The following is a 24,456-nucleotide window of genomic DNA, read 5'->3' as shown; positions in this document are numbered from 1 at the left end:
CACACAGAAACACCACACACACTCACTCTATATCTCCTCCAAGTCCATGCGCCATGGGAGTGTTGTTGCCTGTGGAGGTGGAGGGAGCTGTGGCTCGCTGCATCCCCCTCTTCTCCCGTCCCTTCCCCTCAGCAGAGTCTGAGCGCTGAGCTGAGCGCTACCTTTGATAACAGGCAGATGAGACATAGCTGCTCTAATAACCCTCACTAAAACAGACAAGAAGAAGATATAGAAGCCAATGAGATGGGACTGCCTTTTGAATACAATCAGTGTGGTGTCCAACGTGAGACGGTTAAGATATAAGGGCTGAATCATTCAGTCTGACAAAAAGAAAAACTACTCAGCTACACACAAAAAGGTCTGAAAATAGTCTGTGAAAGAGGCACGAGAATCCCATCTGTCATACAGTGTGTCATAACTGAAGTTGATAGACCACAGAGTTGTATCAAATTAACAGATGTCATACAGTACATGGTCAGATTCATAACAGTAAAATAGAGTATGTGAAGCCCTATGTAAGAGCAAAACTAGACTCAAAAGAAGTGTTGAAGTTAAAAGATGATTTCTATCTGTGATAGAAAAGGTGTTAATAATGGAAACTTGTGTGGCAACCGCCTTCTGGCTTGACACAAATTGATAACATTATCCTTTGGTGAGTATGCATCTCTTGCACTTCATTTCAACTTGGTCGATTAGGTTACATAAGGGCATGTGCCCTCAAAGAAAACAGTTTGAAGGATAAAGTTAACTCATGATTCGCTCTCCTTTCCTCCTAGGCCTCCCTTTTCCTTTCCCTGTTACACCTTCTGCTCTACAAACACCAATATCTACTTTTTCTGAAAGAGTCAAATAATTTTAATATAAACATAGCATCACACGGCTGAGCCCTGACCCAGCAACCTGAGAACATTCCTATAACATCATTGGGACATTACTAAAAAAAAAACGTACATCTTTACCTCTGATGGTTGAGTGCCTATCTGTCTACTTTGAAAAACTCTATCACTGACTAGTTTGGCTGCGCAATGATGTAGTGTTGTTGAGTGCAGAAACAGTCAGGCTACCTCAATTCAGCTGTGCCAAGAGCATTATTCCTTCCACAGCCCCATAATTTGCATCAGGAAAATTATGCATCAGAAAGAAATGTTGGTTGGTCCTCTGCATAGGTGGACGGTGGAGGGAGCTCAATATGATCAATATGTTGCAATAGAAGAGTTTCATCCCTATGGAGAAATCAGGAGTAATTAAAAGCTATCTCTGTTTATCTCTGGATCTTGTGTGTGGTTGAAGGGGTGGGATGTAAGTAGGCTAAATGGGACACATTCTACACTCAGTATGGGACTTTTAAAGTGTGATATGTCCCCTACTATCCTCCTTAAAACTGAGCAATGGAATGAAATTCAGGATGATTCATCAGGCCAATGGAATGAAATTCAGGATGATTCATCAGGCCAATGGAATGAAATTCAGGATGATTCATCAGGCCAATGGAATGAAATTCAGGATGATTCATCAGGCCAATGGAATGAAATTCAGGATGATTCATCAGGCCAATGGAATGAAATTCAGGATGATTCATCAGGCCAATGGAATGAAATTCAGGATGATTCATCAGGCCAATGGAATGAAATTCAGGATGATTCTTCAGGCCAACTGCTTCATGCTTTAACATCAGATCTAATGGGCCATTATTTATATTAAATACATTTAATCAATGTTAGATACATTTAAGGAATTTAAGGACATCATGATGAGATATAACCAGGAATCCTACGTGTGACTAACATAAAAAAGCAAGATGGAAAAGTGGTGAAACTGCTTAAATCATTCAGGACTGCCGCACGCAGCTGCATTTTTCCTTGGGATGCAGCATTAAAAAACATGAAGAACCCAATATTTTTCCAAGTATCTCTGAAAGATCATGCTAATTTAGTATTTGTGGTCTGTTCTTTCAAATCTAGAAATAATTGGCTGGATTTTATATTTTTACAACTGCAGAATATGCAAATATCCTCCTCCAAAAATAATCATTTGAATTTATATGAAAACATTATGTAAGATAGTAATCATACAGAGTTAAGCAGATACTGTACGCAGATGCTTTAACATTGTGTGATTGTACACAAAATATATTACATAATAACTGCCAAGGGATTTCCAAAGTGCTTTCGATGTCAATGCACTTATACTGAATGGTTTCCTAGTCTCTCATTACATTCACCTACCATCCTTACCATGGATCACTTAAACTGCATAATACATGTGTGTGTAATGTATGTGTTCACCTAGGCCATAGCTTATGGTTGGGGCACAATGGAATAATCAAGATTACTTATGGGACAGGTGCACTAATTAAAATGGTATGAAGAAGACCTAAGTTGCTCTTATACCTACACTACCGTTCAAAAGTTTGGGGTCACTTCAAAATGTCCTTGTTTTCCATGAAAACATACATGAAATGAGCTGCAAAATGAATAGGAAATATAGTCAAGCCGTTGACAAGGTTATAAATAATTATTTTTTATTTAAATAATAATTGTGTCCTTCAAACTTTGCTTTCATCAAAGAATCCTCCATTTGCAGCAATTACCGCCTTGCAGACCTTTGGCATTCTAGTTGTCAATTCCTGAAGCACCTCCCACAAGTTGGATTAGCTTGATGGGCACTTCTTATGTACCATACGGTCAAGCTGCTCCCACAACAGCTCAATAGGGTTGAGATCCGGTGACTGTGCTGGCCACTCCATTATAGACAGAATACCAGCTGACTGCTTCTTCCCTAAATAGTTTATACATAGTTTGGAGCTGTGCTTTGGGTCATTGTCCTGTTGTAGGAGGAAATTGGCTCCATTTAAGCGTGGTCCACAGGGTATGGCATGGCGTTGCAAAATGGAGTGATAGCCTTCCTTCTTCAAGATCCCTTTTACCCTGTACAAATCTCCCACTTTACCACCACCAAAGCACCCCCAGACCATCACATTGCTTCCACCATGCTTGACAGATGGCGTCAAGCACTCCTCCAGCATCTTTCCATTTTTTCTGCGTTTCACGAATGTTCTTCTTTGTGATCCGAACACCTCAAACTTAGATTCATCTGTCCATAACACTTTTTTCCAATCTCCCTCTGTCTAGTGTCTGTTTTGCCCATCTTAATCTTTATGGGCCAGTCTGAGATATGGCTTTTTCTTTGCAACTCTTCCTAGAAGGTCAGCAGCCCGGAGTCGCCCCTTCACTGTTGACGTTGAGACTGGTGTTTTGCAGGTACTATTTAATGAAGCTGCCAACTGAGGACTTGTAAGGCGTCTGTTTGACTTGTGAGGCGTCTGTTTCTCAAACTAGACACTAATGTACTTGTCCTCTTGCTCAGTTGTGCACCAGGGCCTCCCACTCCTCTTTCTATTCTGGTTAGAGACAGTTTGCTCTGTTCTGTGAAGGGAATAGTACACAGTGTTGTACGAGATCTTCAGTTTCTTAGCAATTTCTCACATGGAATAGCCTTAATTTCTCAGAACAAGAATAGACTGACGAGTTTCAGAAGAAAGGTCTTTGTTTCTGGCCATTTTGAGCCTGTAATCGAACCCACAAATGCTGATGCTCCAGATACTCAACTTGTCTAAAGAAGGACAGTTTTATTGCTTCTTTAATCAGAACAACAGTTTTCAGCTGTGCTAACATAATTGCAAAAGAGTTTTCTAATGATCAATTAGCCTTTTAAAATTATAAACTTAGATTAGCTAACACAATATGCATTGGAACACACGAGTGATGGTTGCTGATAATGGGCCTCTGTATGAATATTTAGATATTCCATAAAAAAATCTGTAGTTTCATTTACAACATTAACAATGTCTACACTGTATTTCTGATCAATTTGATGTTATTTTAATAGACAGAAAATGAGCTTTTCTTTCAAAAACAAGGACATTTCTAAGTGACCCCAAACTTTTGAACGGTAGTGTAGGCATATTAAAAGTACCTATTCTACTTCTGTAATTACAAATCTGCTCTCAAATATATTGTTTTGCAATTGCTAAAGTACTGTAACAACATTTTAATATTAGTGTTGTTACATGCAGTGTTACTACACAGGTAAGAGAGTTCCATGGTGGACTCCCTATTCTCCCAAGGGGGTCAAGAGGTATAAGTAAGTACACAGGTAAGAGCAACTTACTGTAAAAGATTACCTAAAATAAATATTGGAAACAAGAACATGAGTGGATGGATCCACAAAAAGAAAAAACCCATGAAGCTGCAACTAGCTCTGTCTCATGTCAGAATTAGACGTTCATCCATGTTTCTCACAGTGGTGGAAAAAGTACCCAATTGTTATACTTGAGTAAAAGTAAAGATACCTTAATAGAAAATGACTAAAGCAAAAGTGAAAGTCACCCAGTAAAATACTACTTGAGTAAAAGTCTAAAAGTATTTGGTTTAAAATTTACTTAAGTATCAAAAGTAAATGTAATCGCTAAAATATACTTAAGTATCAAAAGTAAAAGTACAAGTATATATCATTTAAAATTCCTTATATTAAGCAAACCCGACGGCATGATTTTCTTTTCTTTTTTATTTACGTATAGCCAGGGGCACACTTCAACACTCAGACATCATTTACAAACTAAGCATTTGTGTTCAGTGAGTCTGCCAAATCAGAGGCATTAGGGATGACCAGGGATGTTCTCTTGATAAGTGTGTGAATTAGACCATTTTCCTGTCCTGCTAAGCATTCAAAATGTAACTTGTACTTTTGGGTGTCAGGGAAAATGTAAGGAGAAAAAAGTACATTATTTTCTTTAGGAATGTGGTCAAGTAAAAATTGCCAACAATATAAGTAGTAAAGTAAAGTACAGATACCCCAAAAACTACTCAAGTAGTACTTTAAAGTATTTTTACTTAAGTACTTTCCACCACTGGTTTCTCAAACATTACATTTTGAAGTTGTTGCAAACGTCAAATTTTGAAGTGTTTAAGGTTAAGTTTAGGCATTAACTCAGAAATCTTAAGGTTAGGCATTAAGGGTTAAGGTTTGGGATAGGCTTAAAACAAAAATCTAAAAAATAATATTGCTGGATTCAAACTTGCAACCAATGGAATCAGAGGCAAATTCCTACTTGAAGGTAACAGCGCTCACTGTTGCCCCTAGTGGACAGTTAACACATCGTCTTCCGACGTCCTCAGACATGGGTGGATGTCGAATAATGACTTGTATCAAGGGTGACCTGGCTGGAATCAAAGGCTGCAGGCACATTGCTTTGATCCACATGGCTAAAGAGATGGTTACAAACAGTTACATATCCTCTGTGAGTACACTGCCAGCATTCCTTGTTTCCTGTATCCCATACTGTTGAAACTGAGACAAATGAAGGGGCCAGAGAGATTATCTCTGAACAAGAGTGATGAGTTGATTCTACATGGAGTTAGCCAGCCGCCCCTCATCTTTACATCATTTAACTTAAAGGCTTGTTAAGAGAATTCACAACGGAGCTTGAATTAAAGATGAATATCGGAAAACTGTTTACCTGAGCAGCTAACATGTCTAGTGCCCCTAAGATTGAACGTTCTGGCTGGGTTTGCCAAGACCTCCCATCCACAGTGTGCCAGGCTAGCCACCCCAGCTCAGAGGCACTGTGACAAGTGGAGGCTCCAGAGCACACAGAGGTAATACCAACAACCTGGCTAATTATGCCAGCCCAGGTCTATGGGGCAGGGAATCCCTGCAACAGTTTTCATCTCCTTACTCCCTGTGCTGTGTTCATGAAGCACAGGGTTCTGTTGTGTTCATGCGTCTAACTCTCGCTGTTTAGAGTAGTCTTCACATTTACATTTACATTTAAGTCATTTAGCAGACGCTCTTATCCAGAGCGACTTACTTACTTACTTACTTAGTCTTGAACTGCAGAAGATTGTACGGGGAAATCTAATACATTTCAATAAAAATGCTATTCGCAGATGGAGTCTTCATGCAGATATTTAGAGTAAAAATGAACTGACTTCCTGGAAGTTGTTAAGCACATGTTGACAGAATGGAAGTTTTGACACAAAGCAAAGCACTCAGTGAGACAGTGACAGAACACTCTGACACACCGATAAGAGCCTTTCTCCATGCGGTTCATTCTATGACTACTGAGCATCAGCATCCCTCTCTCCCTCTGTGTTTCTGTGTTCTTAGTACTGGTCCAGGACCATGGTAGGCTATTCTCCATCTGACTAATAAATGAGCTTCCTGTGCACATTGATCCCTCTCCCACTCATATGGAGAGTAAGTGAGAGGCTCATTGTAATGGACACAACTGCACTGACCCACTCTGGGAGTTAATTTGTTTTTATTGACTAGAACACCTGAGTTTCCAGTTGTAACTTATCAGGGTTAGCACAGGCTTCCACAGAGCTGAAGCTCCATGCTCACTCCACTCAACAACAGACGGGAATTACATCACTGTCCAGCCCTAGTGTCCACTGCACACACTCTATCTGACCTTTTCTCGGCCTTTACTCCTTGTTCTCTTCTCTATGACCTGACCTCTGAAGCTACCCTAGAACTGTTCATCTCAGCCAAACGTATAGCATTGCTTTGAAAACAGATGGGAAGAGATACCTGACTTTCTACGCCCATACCTCAGAGTTACGGTACGCAACCCCCCGCCCATGAGAGCATCTGCTGCCTACACAGAACAAAGCACCAGGGACATAAGTTGCAGCAACCTTGGGCACATTGGGAGCCAATGGAGTTCTGTTCTTCCTCAATAGCCCTCCAAGCACACAACACATCAAGTCACTGACACAACGTCACAGCTGAATCACACACGACTCATTAGTGCTAGAGGAAACAAGTTCCTGTAACTCCTCAAAACAGAAGTATAAAAGTCGGTCTACCTATGAATATTAATTCTCAGCCTTGGCTGAGGGTGGAGTGTCACGGAGTGTCATGCACGGCTGCTGTTTCATTTCACAGCGTTTGTTTAGGGACTCCACGCCACTCTTAAGTCTGTGCTGGAGAGAGGAGACAGGGAGAGGGTGAGGGGAGGAGGTAATTATTGGGACAGGGCTGATGTGAAGTTGTGGAAAGCTTAGAGGGGCTGTGTCTGATTAATCACATGCACAATTCAGGTGGAGAAATTAAATTCCTCTCCATGCCTCCCCGTATGCTCCTTAATTACTAAACTCTCCAGCAACCGAATCAGAAGATTAATTTATAAACAAAGGATTCAGGAGAGGCACTTTATATTGCCTTAATTGTGAGGTGTTGGAGCTATGTTGATGAGATGACTACAAAGTTGCAGATTATCCATTGAAGTACAGCGAGGACTGGGATGGTAGATGTACCAGACCGGTGATCTGATAGATATTATATGCAAAGGCTGAATAAAAATGAGGAGGACATGGTTGGTGTGAAAATGTGTGATATGGGTGTGAACCATGAATTATCATGGGGAAATGAAGATCAGTAATGAATAGTCACGAAGAGAGAGGAAAGTGGATGCAATTCTACTAGAGAGCATGAACCTGATTTAATGAGGAAGTAATATCTGCTTCATATGCCTGTGTACTGCAGTAAAATGCCTTTAGAACACTCTCAAACCACAGAGGCATAAATTGAGAGAGAATCCTGTTATATCTTTCATTTTTCTCTCAATGGCTGGTCTAACATATATAGCGGGGTTCCCCAAATCTGATCGAAAGTTTTCCCATGCATAATAGAGAGACATCATTACAAATCATTTGTAGACTGGAAAAGTGACCATAAAAAGCCCCAACAGATATATTATTTGACAAAAAAAATTCTAACCTTTCTTATGTTTGTATATGATAACATCTGTTTAAGCGTCTTGTGTTCTGGACCCCTGACCATCCACTCAACTAAAATGTGTCCTGCACCTGAATCTAGTCGATCCCTGGCCTATAGTATGTATGGGCGATGCACATTCGACGCTGTATGACTATAAAGGTCGACTACTCACCGGACAGATAATACTTTCTCTCTAATATTATGCAGAATGAAGGCTGCCAATACTGAGCGCCAGGGAAAAGTAGCATAACATGATAACCTCCTGGGATAATCCTTCTAAAGGTTGTGTGGTGTGTGTGCTTTTTTTTTTTACCAATATGTTTCACACGAAAATAAGTTAAGGTTGAGGGATGGCTATGATCCGCACTGATCGAAAGGAGGGCTATTCTGCTTGCGAGCCACACAGGTTCAGATGAGATACCTGTGCTACTTTATGGAGTCTATCAGGGGAAGGCAAATGCGATTCATTCATTATTCATTTCCATTGGCATCTTTTCGCATTCAATTCCCCAATGGATAGTAGGCTATTACGTCAGCCCCTCCTTTGTGAGGAATACGCGGAGGGAATCGAGGTGACGGGTTCAGTTGTCCCGAGAGAGCATACAACTATTTCAGAATGCAGACAATATAATGCTTAGGCTATTATAATAACTAGACAGTGCAAATTTGTTCTTCTAGATTTTGTATTCACTGACGCCACACACGCTGACGCTTCGACTGCGCTTGGGAATGTAGTGTAATAGGCTACCCAAGAACAAAGCGCATGTGAATTCAAATCTACTACAATGGTAGACGACTAATATAATACTATATAATAGGACCTACTAAACAATACGACCAAATATGGTAAAACGACTAAAAAAATGTTATCAACTGTTTACTTGCCTCATCTCTTTGCAATCATTTAACTCATTTTAGTCTGTAACCTAGTTTTACGTCAGCAAATCTGTTAATTATCCATTCAAACATTTATATAATAAAACATTTTGAACTGACGAATTTTGTACCTAGGCACTGATAAAATGTGAAATATTTTCTGGTGTCCACTTTAGCGCGACTCGTTCCCCTATAATTTAGAGGTGTATTTAATAAATCCCACCCAAGAACCCCCACATAGTACGAACAAATTAAACATTACTGTTATTTCTATAGAAAAACAAATATTATTTCTAAGTGAACACTTACTCAGATGGAGAGCAAGAGGCAAGAAAATACACGCGTAATTCACGAGGGATACCATTCTGCTCAGGAGCCACTCAATTCATGAAAAAGACGCGTCTGAAACAAGTAAAAATCCGCGTCAAAGTGTTACAATCCGTTTGCTGAGCACAGCTACTTTGCTACATAGGTGAGAGCGTTGCTCAGTATCATGTTCATGAGAAGAGCGCCTACTCTTATGTATGCCTCTATGGTGTATCTAGTGTGCGTGAGGGAGGGCGAATTTGCGCGGAGTAGGGCAGACTCAAAATCTCGTCTCCACCTATCATGACCCATTAGATGGATACCGATATGTAGGGGAGAAAAGTGATATTTTAACCCCAATGTGGCAATTAACCCATGTTCATCCTCATGGGAAAAAAACATGCTTATATCTTTAGTTTGACGCGCGCGTTTATGCACCCGCTTCAAATAACTCCTATATAGAAGGGGGATTCGGCTATTATCTTTACCACAAAATGTAAAAACGTAAACGTGGTGTCGAATAGGCTACATGTGAAATAAAGGGCACTATGCAATGCATTAACCATGTTCTTTTTTTATTCCAAAAACGTTTAGGGTAAAAGAAACGAGTAAAAATATACAACAATCCAAGCACAGGGAACAAAGCACGATGGAAATTACAAACGATCAAAATGAGTAATACACAAAACATGATTTCATTGTTTTTGCAAACTAGGAAAAAATATTTAGATTGTATAGCGTTTATGTACAAGCTTACTATTATCAACATTCATGTCTGATTCTTGTTGCTTAACCCTGATCAATATGAAACATAAGTAAAACTAAGAGCTTCGAAACCATCCCGCCTTTACACTTCAGGTCAAACAACTGCTATTCCAGTTACCAGACATGTAACTTAATACAATAAAAGATGGATCATCAACCTCCTCCACCAAGGACAGATTCGTCCTCACTCCCAACCTTGGAGAAAATACAGACATTACTGTCTGCTTTACACAGCTTTGTGGCTTGGTAATACAGATGGCTTATAACCTTGAATATAGTAGTTTGATTTTTATGCATGGTTCTCCTGAGCATACAGGCATACCTAGCGTTTTGTCAATCAATCAGCAGCTGAAGATGACCGAGCAACTATATAGTGTTCACTGATGAAACTCAAATAATTGAAGCAAAGAAAAACTGGGAGTTGAGAATCAACTTTCAACAAGTCCTGTTAAATAAATTGGAACACCAAAAAGTGCTTATCAAACCAACCACTACTATGGTCAAACATAATTCTGACCTGGTAAAATAAGCATGTCTCATTTTCTGTCTATTTTCCTCTGAAGCACGAATTGTGCCAAACGTCAGGAATTTTTTTCTTCCTAAATTTTAAACAATGGAGGTGTTTCTTGCCAGCACTTTAAGAACATCCTTGAAAGAGGGTGCTATTCCAACCAGATTTGATTTTACAAGCCATTTGAACAATCCATCAGGCCACAACCGGAATAAAAGAATAAGAGAGTCTGGCAAAAACCACCTCCAAGCTTAGCTCACACTTCCCTATGTCCCCCTCATTCCACTTTATTTCTAAGAAAGGAATGTTAAACGATGACACCAGAACGTTAATAACAAGTAACTGTCCTTGAAATTAGATGACAAGACATCAATAGCAGAGATTGACATTTTGGAATTGGCAAGACAAGATGAGCATGGTTTAAACATTTCCCATCTCTCCTACAGTAAAGTGGAATTACATAAGCAATAATTGATGAGACCTATTCTAGCTAGCCTCTCTATCGTCAAATCATGTTTGTATACCTAATGCAAAGATGTTCTTCCTGTGCCATTTGAAACCTTGTTTGCAAAAGAAGTCATTAATAAGTGTGCGTGAAAACACAGTAACGCACTCTTTTACAGTCAGGCAAATACGGTTCATTTACACAATCGTTTCAAATGGCATAACATCTAAAAGGTAGTGGAGGCCAAATCCCCATCAGTGAAGTACAATAAGGCACTTACTATAAATGTTTTGTTCCTGCACATGAAAGGTTTGAGAGGGAAAACCAACACGTCTTATTTGCATGACAATCAACTGACCAGCGGCATAGTAGGCATTGTGCAGTTGACATTCATAATGCAACCCAACATTGTGGAGTTGACATTCATAATGCAACCCAACATTGTGCAGTTGACATTCATAATGCAACCCAACATTGTGGAGTTGACATTCATAATGCAACCCAACATTGTGGAGTTGACATTCATAATGCAACCCAACATTGTGGAGTTGACATTCATAATGCAACCCAACATTGTGCAGTTGACATTCATAATGCAACCCAACATTGTGGAGTTGACATTCATAATGCAACCCAACATTGTGGAGTTGACATTCATAATGCAACCCAACATTGTGCAGTTGACATTCATAATGCAACCCAACATTGTGGAGTTGACATTCATAATGCAACCCAACATTGTGGAGTTGACATTCATAATGCAACCCAACATTGTGGAGTTGACATTCATAATGCAACCCAACATTGTGCAGTTGACATTCATAATGCAACCCAACATTGTGGAGTTGACATTCATAATGCAACCCAACATTGTGGAGTTTCACAGGTCTGTCCCTAGATAATTAGACCATTTTAACTTGTTTAGAAGACAAATACGTTTTAATACATTAAGCCATGCTCCCAGTTTTGTTAAACTTTCCAACTAGACTTTGCAAGTAGCCTAAAAGAAACCATGCTAAAAATTATTAATGTGATTGCATTCAAACAAAGGGCTGCCCTCTAAAGAACAGGAGAAGTACATCAGGTTTACAAACATAACTTGGATATCTTGATGCAAAAACGAGGCCAGTATAAGTAACAATTTGTTAGAAGCATTTTCTATGGATTATAACTAATTCAATAAGTCTTCAAGCAAGTTCATGAAATCATACAAGTCTTAGAAATGTTAAGGATTGTTGGTATATAAAAAAAAAACACCCTGGGCAAAGAAAGAAAAACATTTTTCATGGACATGAGTGAATTTCGTTGAGGTGCCATCAAAAGAGTTGACTTTATAAAGCTATACAGGTGGAAGGCCGTTTCTAAGACTCCACAAGCATACTCCTGTCCTATGCACATAGTAACACGGAAATATCAGAGAAAGGAAATACTAACGGTGTAGATTGAAAGCCTACTGTAGAAGTCCCTCAAAGCGAAATAGCATTCTGAACTAAAGTCAGAACACTGGATTTAACAGAATGGTTGAATATACAGAAAACATAATACAACATAAAAGGCCCATCCATCTGTAACGACTGTCTACATTTAGGATAGGTATTTCTCAAACAGTCTCTTGTGGATATGACAGGGAAAAGACAAATAGAAGGTAATGGCAAGGTTCGTAGTACTCATGAACAGCGGGTTTCCCACTGAAAAAAATCCTTCAATCTACACAAGTCCAAAAAGGGCAAACCCAGTCTGTTCTTGCCATTTCTACACGTAAAAATTAAAGATAAAACAAAATGTTCCATTACGATGTACAATGCATCAAAAAGTGTCGAGGGTACAGAAAGTGCAGAGCCATCGGAAAGTGTTCAGACCCCTTGACTTTTCCCACATTTTATTACGTTATAGCCTTATTCTAAAGTTGATTAAATAAATGTCCTCAGCAATCTACACACAATAACCAATAATGACAAGGCAAAAACAGCTTTTTAGACATTTTTCAAATGTATTAAAAATAAAAAACAGAAATGACCTTATTTACATAAGTATTCAGACCCTTTGCTATGAGACTCGAAATTGAGCTCAGGTGCATCTTGTTTCCATTGATCATCCTTGAGATGGTTCTACAACTTGATTGGAGTCCACCTGTGGTAAATTCAATTTATTGGACAAGATTTAGAAAGGTACACACCTGTCTATATAAAGGTCGCACAGTTGACAGTGCATGTCCGAGCAAAAACAAAGCCATGAGGTCGAAGAAATTGTCCATAGAGCTCCGAGGCAGGATTGTGTCGAGGCAAAGATCTGGGGAAGGGTACCAACAAAAATGTCTGCAGCATTGAAGGGTCCCAAGAACACCTTAAATGGAAGAAATTTGGAACTACCAATACTCTTCCTAGAGCTGGCCACCTGACCAAACTGAGCAATCTGGGGAGAAGGGCCTTGGTCAGGGAGGTGACCAAGAAACCGATGGTCACTGACAGAGCCCCAGAGTTCCTCTGTGGAGATGGGAGAACCTTCCAGATGGACAACCGTCTCTGCAGCACTCAACCAAATCAGGCCTTTATGGTAGACTGGCCAGACGGAAGCCGCCACTCAGTAAAAGGCACACGATAGCCTGCTTGGAGTTTGCCAAAAGGCACCTTAAGGACTCTCAGACCATGAGAAACAAGATTCTCTGCTCTGATGAAACCAAGATTGAACTCTTTGTCCTGAATGCCAAGCATCACGTCTGGAGGAAACCTGGCACCATCCCTACGGCGAAGCATGGTGGTGGCGGCAGCATGCTGTGGGATGTTTTTCAGCGGCAGTGACTGGTATACCAGTCAGGATCGAGGCAAAGATGAAATAGAGCAAAGTACAGAGAGATCCTTGATGAAAACCTACTCCAGAGCGATCAGGACTTAAGACTGAGGCGAAGGTTCACCTTCCAACAGGACAACGACCCTAAGCACAAAACCAAGACAACGCAGGAGTGGCTTCGGGAAAAGTCTCTGAATGTCCTTGAGTGGCCCAGCCAGAGCCCGGACTTGAACCTGATCAAACATCTCTGGAGAGACCTGAAAAGAGCTGTGCAGTGACACTCCCCATCCAACCTGACAGAGCTTGATAGGATCTGCAGAGAAACCCCCCAAATATAAGTGTGCCAAGCTTGTAGCATCATACCCAAGAAGAGGGTCTGAAAACTTTGTAAATGTAATATTTACATTTTTCATAAATTAGCAAACATCTTTGCTTTGTCATTATTGGGTAATCTGTGTAGATTGATGAGGGGAAAAAAACTATGTAATCAATTTTATAATAAGGCTGTAACCTAACAAAATGTGGAAAAAGTCAAGGGGTCTGAATACTTTCCAATGGCACTGTAGATCATGCTCACATCTCTTTAACGACAGCTCTGCTCCCCTCAGCACTTCAATGAAACTCACTGCACTTTGTTCTAACTGTGTGGGAGCAGAACAGGGAAGTGAAGGGGCTAAATATCATTAGGCGCCAACCACAGAACTAGTGATTGACCAGGCCCTGAAGCATCATCACCAGGCGCCGGGCTCTCTTGCTGAGAGGACTGTGTGGGTCCTGCTGCAGGAACTGGAACAGCTTCTGTCGGACCTGGGACAGCACCGCACTCATGTGGTCCCTCGTCACCGGATCCCCATGGTCCAGGTTCATCACAGCATCCTCCAAGTAACTGATACAGACAGAGAGAAGATTACCGTGGGCTTTTAGAAGACTCGGATTGTACCATTTAAGCCAATAGTGTTATTGGCTTGCATGTCCCGACAAAGTTGCCCTAATTACCTTGCAGCCGATGGCAAAGATTTGAATGGCTTGATTAAAACAGTAAATGCAGTGGAGTGACCCTGATCGCCCAGCAGCACTGTCCTGTTACCCAATCCAGTGGCTCAACCCAAATGCGTCGCATCAGATTGTTCCAATTTTACAGCTGCAGACCCAATCCAAAGCATTTAAAACCTCTAAGCACAGTTCTCTCAATGGTAATCTTGGGGCTTAAGAGCCATTAACCTCCCAACGCTCAAAGGGACCAATTTCCCTCTAATTTCAGCAAAGCCCTACATTTATATATATCACATACCTTGGACAACAGCCCAATCAGGTCTCTTCTCTACTGAGACCGATATGCCCTTGCTCAAAGTTACACTGTGACAGTCCTTAAATTTTGAGGTCAAAATAAGTTTATACAACAGATATTTCGTACCATGCATTAAAAAAGGCAATGGAGTGTTTGAAAAAGGCCCTTCATATGTACAGCCTCAGCTACAGATTCAGTCCCACAGATGGTGTAGAAGTCTCAACAACTGGCCAGTATCAGGCTGATAGTTTAGGGTGCCATTCAAACTGGATTAAGACTGATCATTTGAGCTCTTAAAGAGCAGTAAAAAGGGACTTGGCAGCGCATTGTCTGGACATGTTTTCATATTCATAGGCCTGTCATGTTCCTACTACACACATTTCTTACTGTGGTCTAAACGCGTAAAAAGCATTCGAGCTGCAGTTTGACACAGCTCAACATGGAGGAAATGTGACTAAGGTTTGTCAGTCAGTATGTTGCTTGAGGGAGGCTTGTAAAAGAGAGCACAAACAAAATATTTAAATCTCAAGCTGAAAACTATGATCCCTTATTGATGTAATTTGTTAAATCCACTTCAATCAGTGTAGATGAAGGGGAGGAGACAGGTTAACCTGTTTAGGATAGGGGGCAGTATTTTCACGGCCGGATAAAAAACGTACCCGATTTAATCTGGTTATTACTCCTGCCCAGAAACTAGAATATGCATATAATTATTTGATTTGGATAGAAAACACCCTAAAGTTTTTAAAACTGTTTGAATGGTGTCTGTGAGTATAACAGAACTCATATGGCAGGCCAAAACCTGAGAAGATTCCATACAGGAAGTGCCCTGTCTGACCATTTCTTGTCCTTCTATATAGCCTCTTTATCGAAAATAGAGGATCTCTGCTGTAACGTGACATTTTCTAAGGCTCCCATAGGCTCTCAGAAGGCGCCAGAACGGGGAATGATGACTCTGCAGTCCCTGGGCGAAAAACAGTAGGGCTTTTGGAAAGTGGTCGTTCTGAGAACAATGACATGGGTGCGCGCGTGCATGTGAAGACTCCATTTTCTATTTTCAGTGTTTGAACGAAAACAAGGTCTCCCGGTTGGAATATTATCGCTATTTTACGAGAAAAATCGCATAAAAATTTATTTTAAACAGCGTTTGACATGCTTCGAAGTACGGTAATGGAATATTTTGAAATGTTTTGTCACGATACGCGCCGGAGCGTCACCCTTCGGATAGTGTCTTGAACGCAAGAACAAAACGCAGCTATTTGGATATAACTATGGATTATTTGGAACAAAAACAACATTGGGTGTTGAAGTAGAAGTCCTGGGAGTGCATTCTGACGAAGAACAGCAAAGGTAATCCAATTTTTCTTATAGTAAATCTGAGTTTGGCGAGTGCCAAACTTGGGTGTCAAAATAGCTAGCCATGATGGCCGGGCTATCTACTCAGAATATTGCAAAATGTGCTTTCACCGAAAAGCTATTTTAAAATCGGACACCGCGATTGCATAAAGGAGTTCTGCATCTATAATTCTTTAAATAATTGTTATGTTTTTTGTGAACGTTTATCGTGAGTCATTTAGTAAATTCACTGGAAGTTTTTGGTGGGTATGCTAGTTCTGAACGTCACATGCTAATGTAAAAAGCTGGTTTTTGATATAAATATGAACTTGATTGAACAAAACATGCATGTATTGTATAACATAATGTCCTAGGAGTGTCATCTGATAAAGATCATCAAAGGTTAGTGCTGCATTTAGCTGTGGTTTTGGTTTTTGTGACATATGCTAGCTTGAAAAATGGGTGTGTGATTATTTCTGGCTGGGTACTCTCCTGAAATAATCCAATGTTTTGCTTTCGTTGTAAAGCCTTTTTGAAATCGGACAATGTGGTTAGATAAAGGAGAGTCTTGTCTTTAAAATGGTGTAAAATAGTCATATGTTTGAAAAATTGAAGTTTTGGGATTTCTGAGGTGTTCGTAATTCGCGCCACGCTCTATCATTGGATATTGGCGAGGCGTTCCGCTAGCGGCACATCTAATGTAAGAGGTTAAAGGATATTTAAGCCTTGAGAGAATTGAGACATGTGTTGTGTATGTGTGCCATTCAGAGGGTAAATGGGCAAGACAAAAGATTTAAGTGCCTTTGAACAGGGTATGGTAGTAGGTGCCAGGTGCACCAGTTTGCGTCTAGAACGCTGCTGGGTTTTTCACGATCAACAGTTTCCTATGTTTCCAGCCAACTTATAACATGCTCCTGTGGGGGCGCATGCGTACCTGATCTTGAGCTCAGAGCGTGTGGCCAGGTTAGTGGACAGCTGCTGTATGAGGGACAGCAGCACTGGCTGGATGAGGGGGCAGGGATGCTGTCCAAACACCTGCTGGGAGTCGATGGTCTCGCACACATACAGAACCAGGTTCAGGTCAGAGGCTGACAGGGCCTATAGAGGAGGGTGGTCGGAGGAGAAGAGACAGCTCAGACGCCACAGGTATCTTTAAATGATGCCCTCTGACATCCACCACGCATTGGACAGGAGAGGCTGTGAGCCTGTGATGTGATGGGTGGAGGTGTATCAGGGAGGCAGAGGGGAGCAGGACTCTCACCTGTTGGAAGGCCTGGTTGAGCTGTCCCTGCTGCAGCAGCTGCAGGATGCTGGCTTGCTGGGCCTGGTAGTCCAGGTGAGCAGTGGGGACAGGCGTGCCTGCAGCAGAGCGCATGGCCTGCATGATGCTGGAGTTCACAGCTGCCTGCTGCTCCTTCATGGCCATACTCACCTCACCCTTCACAATGCGCTGCACCTGGGTCAGGATCGAGTCCTGCAAGCTGGATACAAGACCGAACCGGCACCGTTATATACCCAAGGTACACTATCAAAATATTGAAATGGTCGAAAATGTGTAAATTCCTAAACAGACATTTTTTAAACACTTTATAAAGTTATTCAGTCCAACTTAAAAATCTATAAACTCAAGTGCCATGAAATTAATTGCGTCGCAAACTGTGGTTCAATCGAATTTATGTACTGAAATTAAGCCAGGATTAAGGTGTTTGTTTCTGCTCAACAAATCCATTACACAGCCACTCAATATGGCAACCCAAACTGCTTGCTAAGGCATCTGTTTGGGATGTCTGATCAATCTCTAGTTGCTTTACCAATCACTAATACAAAAAAAAAGAAGAAGAGCTTTCTGTTGGGTGTTGGTTAGACTTACTTTCCCACCGTCATGTGGAGCTGATGCTGGACCTCAGAGCGGACACTTGCTGTGATGGTGGTGGCCAGCTGATCCGTTGAGTTCTGGAACGTGTCAATCATCTGTTGCAGCTGGCCAATCATAGGATCCCGTGCTTCCTGCTCATGCTGCTTCTTGTTCTTCACATGGGTCTCCAGTTGCTGGATATCTACAGAGGAAAACAAACATCCTCAGTACGACACAAAGATCTGTCAGGCATATTCAGATGTGCTGTTAGCGTAATATAAAATCAGCTGAATAAACAAATATAGCAAATATTTACAATGCATACAAAGCCCACAGCTCTTCTTGAAATAAACATATGATAAATGCGAAGTTCTTGACCTTGCTCTCGTGGTACTGCATAAAGCTAAGAAACAGCCTGGATTAGAAATGCTGAGGGTTAACAGTTGGTAATAGGATTGTCTTACACTCATGGGTGCCCTGCTTGAAGCTCTCATTGATCTGCTGGAACATAGACTGGCAGCCCCTCTCAAACACAGGCAGCACAATGCCCTGGAAAGCATCTTTGTAGGCAGCCTGGATAGGCCCCTGCATTGCCTCGGCAGCTGCCCGGCCAATAGCATCTGTGGTGTTCTGCACAGGAAGGGATAAAGGGATAAAGATGAATGCTTCAGGTAATTTTTATGTGTGCATTTTGACTGAAGACTGAATAAGAGAGTACTGAATAAGTGAGCTATGACAACTTTACATTCCTTGATCCAATGACCAACCTAGGCTCTAGAGCAGAGGTTACCAAACTTTTTTATCCCACGACCCCATTTTAATATGCGAGAGCCGTGGAAGGAAAGACATGTGTTTCTGAGAGTCTTAGCTTTCAGAAAATTGTGTCTTTACAGCTTACAGCCTCAACCGTTCAAAAGTTAACCAAATGTCTAGGGAAAAAAAACAGAACCCCTAATAGCAGATATCGAAGGTTACTCACATGACCGCGGTTCTATGAACTAAGCGGTATATTATAATGTATTTATCTCGCAATCCCATTTTCAACCCCAAGCTTGGGAAATGCTGCTCTAGAGACCATGATGATCTGAAAGTTGCCACTAACCTTTGACTTCACGACTTTGCTAACATTCTCCTTCAGTGCTGCCTCCACAGCTGTCAGCTTAGCAGCAATGGTGTTACTCATCTGGGCAGTGACAGGCTCCAGGCTCTTGGTGATAGCTGTGAAGTAAGTCCAAACAGTTACCTCTCAGTGATTTTACATAGTGAAACACTTATTTGTTAAAAAAACAGAATATGTTATAGGAAAAATGAAGGAAGTGTACTAACTGGGAGGAACAGTCTTCTTCATCTCCTCTCGGAGAGTCTTGTCCAGCCGATTACAAAGGGTGTTACTGAGAGTTTGACCCAGCTGCTGCGAGAGATGCTCCTGGAGCTGCTGGTTACGGTTGTGTCCCTCTGCTAGGATTCTCTCCATTCTCCTCTCTGAGAATCAACGCCGGGTCAAGGATCAGACACAAGAGGAACTTGTGTGCTGGGTTGATGCAACAAAATAATGGTCTTAATTACGCACCTTTCTAGAAGACATAAGGTTCTTGGTTCATTTGAATTTAAATCCGTTTAAACTACAATATTTGCATTCATAACACGGCCCTATATATTGCAGTGATCATGGTTGGACGGTGTCCAGATTTTAATACCTTCCTACCGTTCCTGTACCATACCGGGGTATACAGTATTTCCGGCAAAAAATAAATAAATATATATAAACAGTTATGCTAACAAAGTACTAGAGAATTCCTATAGCGGACGCTAGATAAATGCTAACAAGCGTGATCAAAAATAAAACAGATTGCAAGAACAGACCCTCCAGCTCAAAGTCGCACAACTATCTCAAAAGGTTTGCTGCAAAGCACAAAACAAATATTAGACCACAAGGATCTTGATCCAGGAGGGGATTGAGTGTGTCTGCTGTAACCAAGAAGCTTGATCTTACAAGCTAGCAAGTTAGCCAACAAATGCATAACTGGAGCCTAGAGCTGGAAATAATGTATTAGATAGTTACACTTATAGTTCTAAAATATTTAGCTGGCAGTAATGAATTTCAAGTGTGACTTGATCACCCCTCTTGAGCTGCAGAACAGTAGATCGTCACGAAAGCTTCCTTTTGCTCCTTGTCGTGTGCTCTTTGTAAACAAAGCAGCTGCTTTGGGGAACGGCTTATATCATTTATAATTTGATGGTACCAGAAAAAGGGAGGTCTAGGAGTTATTGGAATTTGTAACATATCCCAGTTGTAAGGATACGTTCGTGCTCCTGCTGGCTGACCATGACGTGCTCTACGTGGGCTATGACAGAGCTCTGCACGGCGTCCATGTGTCCTGTCACTCTCTGAAGCAGCTCCAGCTGACTCTGATGGAGCTCCGCTATCTCCCTCTGCTGGTTACGGAGCAAAATCAGGAGCTCTTCCAGCACCTCTGGGTTCATCTGCTACAGGTCACATCAGATGACAGAGAGGAAAGTGTATTTATTTCACCTGTATTTAACCAGGTGGGCCAGTTGAGAACAAGTTCTCATTTACAACTGATACCTGGCCAACGTAAAGCAAAGCAGTGCGACACAAACAACAGAGTTACACATGGGATTAACAAACGTAGAGTCAATAATACAATAGAAAAGTCTATATACAGTGTGTGCAAATGAGGTGAGATTAAGGAGGTAAGGCAATAAATAGGCCATAGTGGCAAAAGAATTACAATTTAGCAATTAAACACTGGAGTGATAGATTTGTAGAAGATGAATGTGCAAGTAGAGATACTGGGGTGCAAAGGAGCAAAAAAATTAATAATATGGGGATGTGGTAGTTGGGTGGGCTATTTACAGATGGGCTATGTACAGGTGCAATGATCGGTAAGCTGCTCTGACAGCTGATGCTTAAAGTTTGTGACGGAAATATAAGTCTCCAGCTTCAGTGATTTTTGCAGTTTGTTCCAGTCATTGGCAGCAGAGAACTTCAAAAGTTCAGAAGACCATGACGTCTAAGCAAACCAGGTATACTGTATAATCTACTTATCCCATGTGGATCAGTTGATAGAGCATGCGTTTGCAACGCCAGAGTTGTGGGTTCGATTCCCACGGGGGACCAGTGTGAAAAATCATTCAAATCATTCAAATGTATGCACTCACTGTCACTCTGGATAAGTGCGTCTGCTAAATGACAAATGGTATTGCTGAAAATACACAATGGGTGTACATCCTGGTGCCAGCGTCAAAATCACAACTCAAACAACCATGATCACTTACCTGATGATGCTGCTCAGGCTGCCTGGACTGAGAGGCATGAGATGCATCCCTGAAAAGAGAGAAGGCAGAGAGGCCATTAGACATTGAAGTAAAATAACAGAAAATGTTTACCATGACTGCTATCACCCACCCGTCGTCTTTTTTACTCTTCCTCTTTAGTTTAGGGGAGCCTCTGGGAGAGCTCTTCCACTCCTTCACTGGCAATCTTTGAGACGACCTGGCTCCACAGTTCCCTGAAGACGACTCTAGACTGGCCACCTCATCGTCATGGTCACTGTTACAGAAAAGCAAAACAAGAGGTACAGGATAAGTGCCCACAGTTGGTGATAAGCAATACTAAGGCATGGGTACAAAAAACCCTACAGGTTTGGGATGAACATTGAAGGTGCTACACATAGGATTTTTTTTGGTGTTGAAATTTTGCATTGTAATTTCAGACAAAACCCATAATATATATTGCACTAATAGTCGAATGATGGTGTTTCACAGTATTACTTACTCGCCAGTGTTGTGATTGGCTGTAATATTCACCTATTGATTTTTCCTGCCGGAGTGGCATCTGTTGTCAAACTGGGAAAGCTGTTCTGATTTTGTGGCTGTGTTATCTAGTGGAAATGGCTCATTTCCTGGTTGCAAAAATTCTACACTGTTCGCTCAATTTCAGTTTGTGAGAAAACAAGCAGTGTAGTCAATCATTGTACCATCTAAATCGCTGTGAAATATAGCTTCAATAAGAAAAATATAGTTTTTACAACATTTTGAAGCTAATCAAAACTTCAAACAGGGATATTGGTCCACCAGCTTCAAATTAGGGCTGACCCCATTTAGTCGACTGGTCTATTGTTTGGTCGAAAGGCTGTTGGTCGATCGAGATTTAGTTGAGCAGTAGCAAATAAAAAAAATCATGGTGTACAAGACACCTGTCTGAATCGTGCCTTTCTGAGTCCGAGTGGAATGATCCATTGTTGAGGCCATGAGCCTGGCACAGTCCATCAGTCTAAGACATTTGCTACAGAAATTGTATATAGTTATATTATGTAAGAACAATGGTGCAGAACAAAAATAATATTTTATAACAAATGTGCTTTCTCCCACATTAGATAGTGCTCGTTGTCCACGGTTCTGAAACTCATCAGTGCGCTGTTGAATGGACACTTTTTCCAAGATCATGTTGCTATGGGCATAATAGCAAAGTTGACCAGCATATTGGTGTTGAGAACAATGCGGCGGAATTAGGAGATGAGAAAACAACACTTACCTTAATTGTCTAAGAAAAGTGAGGAGAGAGGAAACCCAACTTAATTAGGTCTATAATCAATAGCCTGTTAAACGTGCCTGGCTTTATAAATCATCCATATAGATCTCTGTTCTCATTATTTGTTCCTCTTATATATTTAAAAACTGCATTGCTGGTTAGGGCTTGCAAGTAAACATTTCACTGTAAAGTCTACACCGGTTGTATTCTGCGCATGTGACAAATAAGATGTGATATCTACAGAAATAAGACAGATCATGCTTCTTCTGAATGTTTGAGTGTTTGTTTAGTGGCCTACTGATTCCGTGAGCACCAAGCCTCAGGCAACCACAACATGTCGGACAAACAATTACACAAATTCGTCTGTTTTTAATCTTCGCTATGCTGTAATACAGGCTTTACACTTTTTTTCCCCCGTTAGACCAGCATCTCTGGTATTATTTCAGATTTTTTTTTTTTAACACGGTTACAAATTGTCTGAAATATTTTATTTAATCTCCTTAGTGTTATTACTATTATGATGATCATAATAATAATAATAAATAAGTAATGTCAATATCATTAGCAGGCTTAGTATAGCCACCATCGAGCTGTAGGCTGAAGAGCGCATCCTGTTTAATCTTAAAATCGTAAATTACTTAGGCCTATAGCCTAATATAAGTATTGAAATACTGTATCAATAATTATTTTTATTGATCTCCAGTATTTTCAACAACTAGTCAAATGTATTCCACACGTGACATCTTTACCTCCTGAGCAACAAGTAAACATTCCCATGTTTCGAGTTTGTCACGTCCTCTACATCCATTTTGCGGTCAGATGAGTTACGGTGTTCAGAGCCTGTTATAACCAATTTATTGGTGTGACTATGATAAGCTATAGAGCAGGCCCTATTGGTCACGTGCATGTGTCAAGTAAAGACAGCAAGGGTTGATGGAATAGGGAATGTTATTCCTAAACAAATGAGGGATTTCGGTAACATAACTTTTCAGTCAGAAATGGCTGCCATTATGTTTCAGTTTCAGCAACACAGACAGCGCAATACACACTGTTGATGTTCTATGGTGGTCATTGCAGCTGGGAGAAGAGAGACAACGGGTGCTAGTCAAAGTCACTCGCCGTTTGTTTTTTTAACACAGCAAGTCCGAGTCAGGCCCGGCACAATCAAATCAATTGCGGTCGGACTCCCTCCAGTCATTTGTGTGTCTTAATTATTTCCTCAAACAGTTCGCTTAAAGCATCAGACAAGTTCAGCATATAGTGGATTTGATTAAAACACATACAGTGCAGTCGGAAAGTATTCAGACCCCTTCCCCTTTTCCACATTTTGTGAATTAAATAACATGTTCCTCAATCAATCTACACACAACACCCCATAATGACAAAGTGAAAACATGCATATATATTTTTTAAATATACAGGATCAGTGTCCCAAAATCGGGACAGTTGCTGTTCAATATAATATATGTGACTAGAATGGCGGTGTAAACAGCCAACCTTCTGGGACATAGACATGTCTTATATCGTCAGAAAGCTTAAATGATTGTTAATCTAACTGAAGTATCCAATTTACAGTAGCTATCACAGTGAAAAATTATCATGCTATTGTTTGAGGATGATATTGTTTGAGTGCACAACAACACAACACTTATCAAGGCAACTGGTTTGATACATTCACCTCTGACGGTAAATAATACACTTACATTCAGTAATCTTGCTCTGATTTGTCATCCTGAGGGTCCCAGAGATAAAATGTACCATAGTTTTGTTTGATAAAATCCATTTTTATATCCTAACCCAATCTGTTGTATACAGCGCTTTGCATGAATTCTCTTTCAACAAAACAATTTATTACATTTTCAAAAATCTGCAAAACGTTGTTTAACCCGGTCAAGTTCGGTTTCTGTGCAATCCTCAGACACTCTAGTAGGCAATCAAACTTGTTTAA

At 40.8% G+C, this 24,456-nt stretch overlaps 2 protein-coding genes across 8 annotated transcripts in view; both read right to left on the bottom strand.

The window, feature by feature from the left end:
• Window positions 1–9,190, bottom strand: part of LOC106560823 (neuritin) — a 28,607-nt gene extending 19,417 nt beyond the window's left edge. Inside the window, exon 1 of the mRNA XM_014124157.3 lies at window positions 8,971–9,190. Within this exon, the coding sequence (XP_013979632.1) occupies window positions 8,971–9,025 (55 nt within the window). The 5' untranslated portion in view covers window positions 9,026–9,190. The remainder of the gene's footprint in view (window positions 1–8,970) is intronic.
• A 335-nt stretch (window positions 9,191–9,525) lies between these two features.
• Window positions 9,526–24,456, bottom strand: part of LOC106560824 (enhancer of mRNA-decapping protein 4) — a 54,077-nt gene continuing 39,146 nt past the window's right edge. For all 7 annotated transcript variants that reach the window (XM_045688201.2, XM_045688197.2, XM_014124159.3 and 4 more), the window contains 10 exons: window positions 21,384–21,527; window positions 21,254–21,302; window positions 20,257–20,440; window positions 19,280–19,435; window positions 19,056–19,171; window positions 18,418–18,583; window positions 17,969–18,155; window positions 17,360–17,579; window positions 17,033–17,196; window positions 9,526–14,361 (listed from right to left, as the gene is read on the bottom strand). In XM_045688201.2, coding sequence (XP_045544157.1) covers window positions 14,178–14,361; window positions 17,033–17,196; window positions 17,360–17,579; window positions 17,969–18,155; window positions 18,418–18,583; window positions 19,056–19,171; window positions 19,280–19,435; window positions 20,257–20,440; window positions 21,254–21,302; window positions 21,384–21,527 — 1,570 coding nt within the window. In that variant the 3' untranslated portion in view covers window positions 9,526–14,177. The remainder of the gene's footprint in view (window positions 14,362–17,032; window positions 17,197–17,359; window positions 17,580–17,968; window positions 18,156–18,417; window positions 18,584–19,055; window positions 19,172–19,279; window positions 19,436–20,256; window positions 20,441–21,253; window positions 21,303–21,383; window positions 21,528–24,456) is intronic.

The sequence above is a fragment of the Salmo salar genome, chromosome 10, assembly GCF_965601325.2.
Source record: "Salmo salar chromosome 10, fSalSal1, whole genome shotgun sequence".
Taxonomy (NCBI): domain Eukaryota; kingdom Metazoa; phylum Chordata; class Actinopteri; order Salmoniformes; family Salmonidae; genus Salmo; species Salmo salar.
This window is presented reverse-complemented; position numbering and strand designations above follow the sequence as displayed.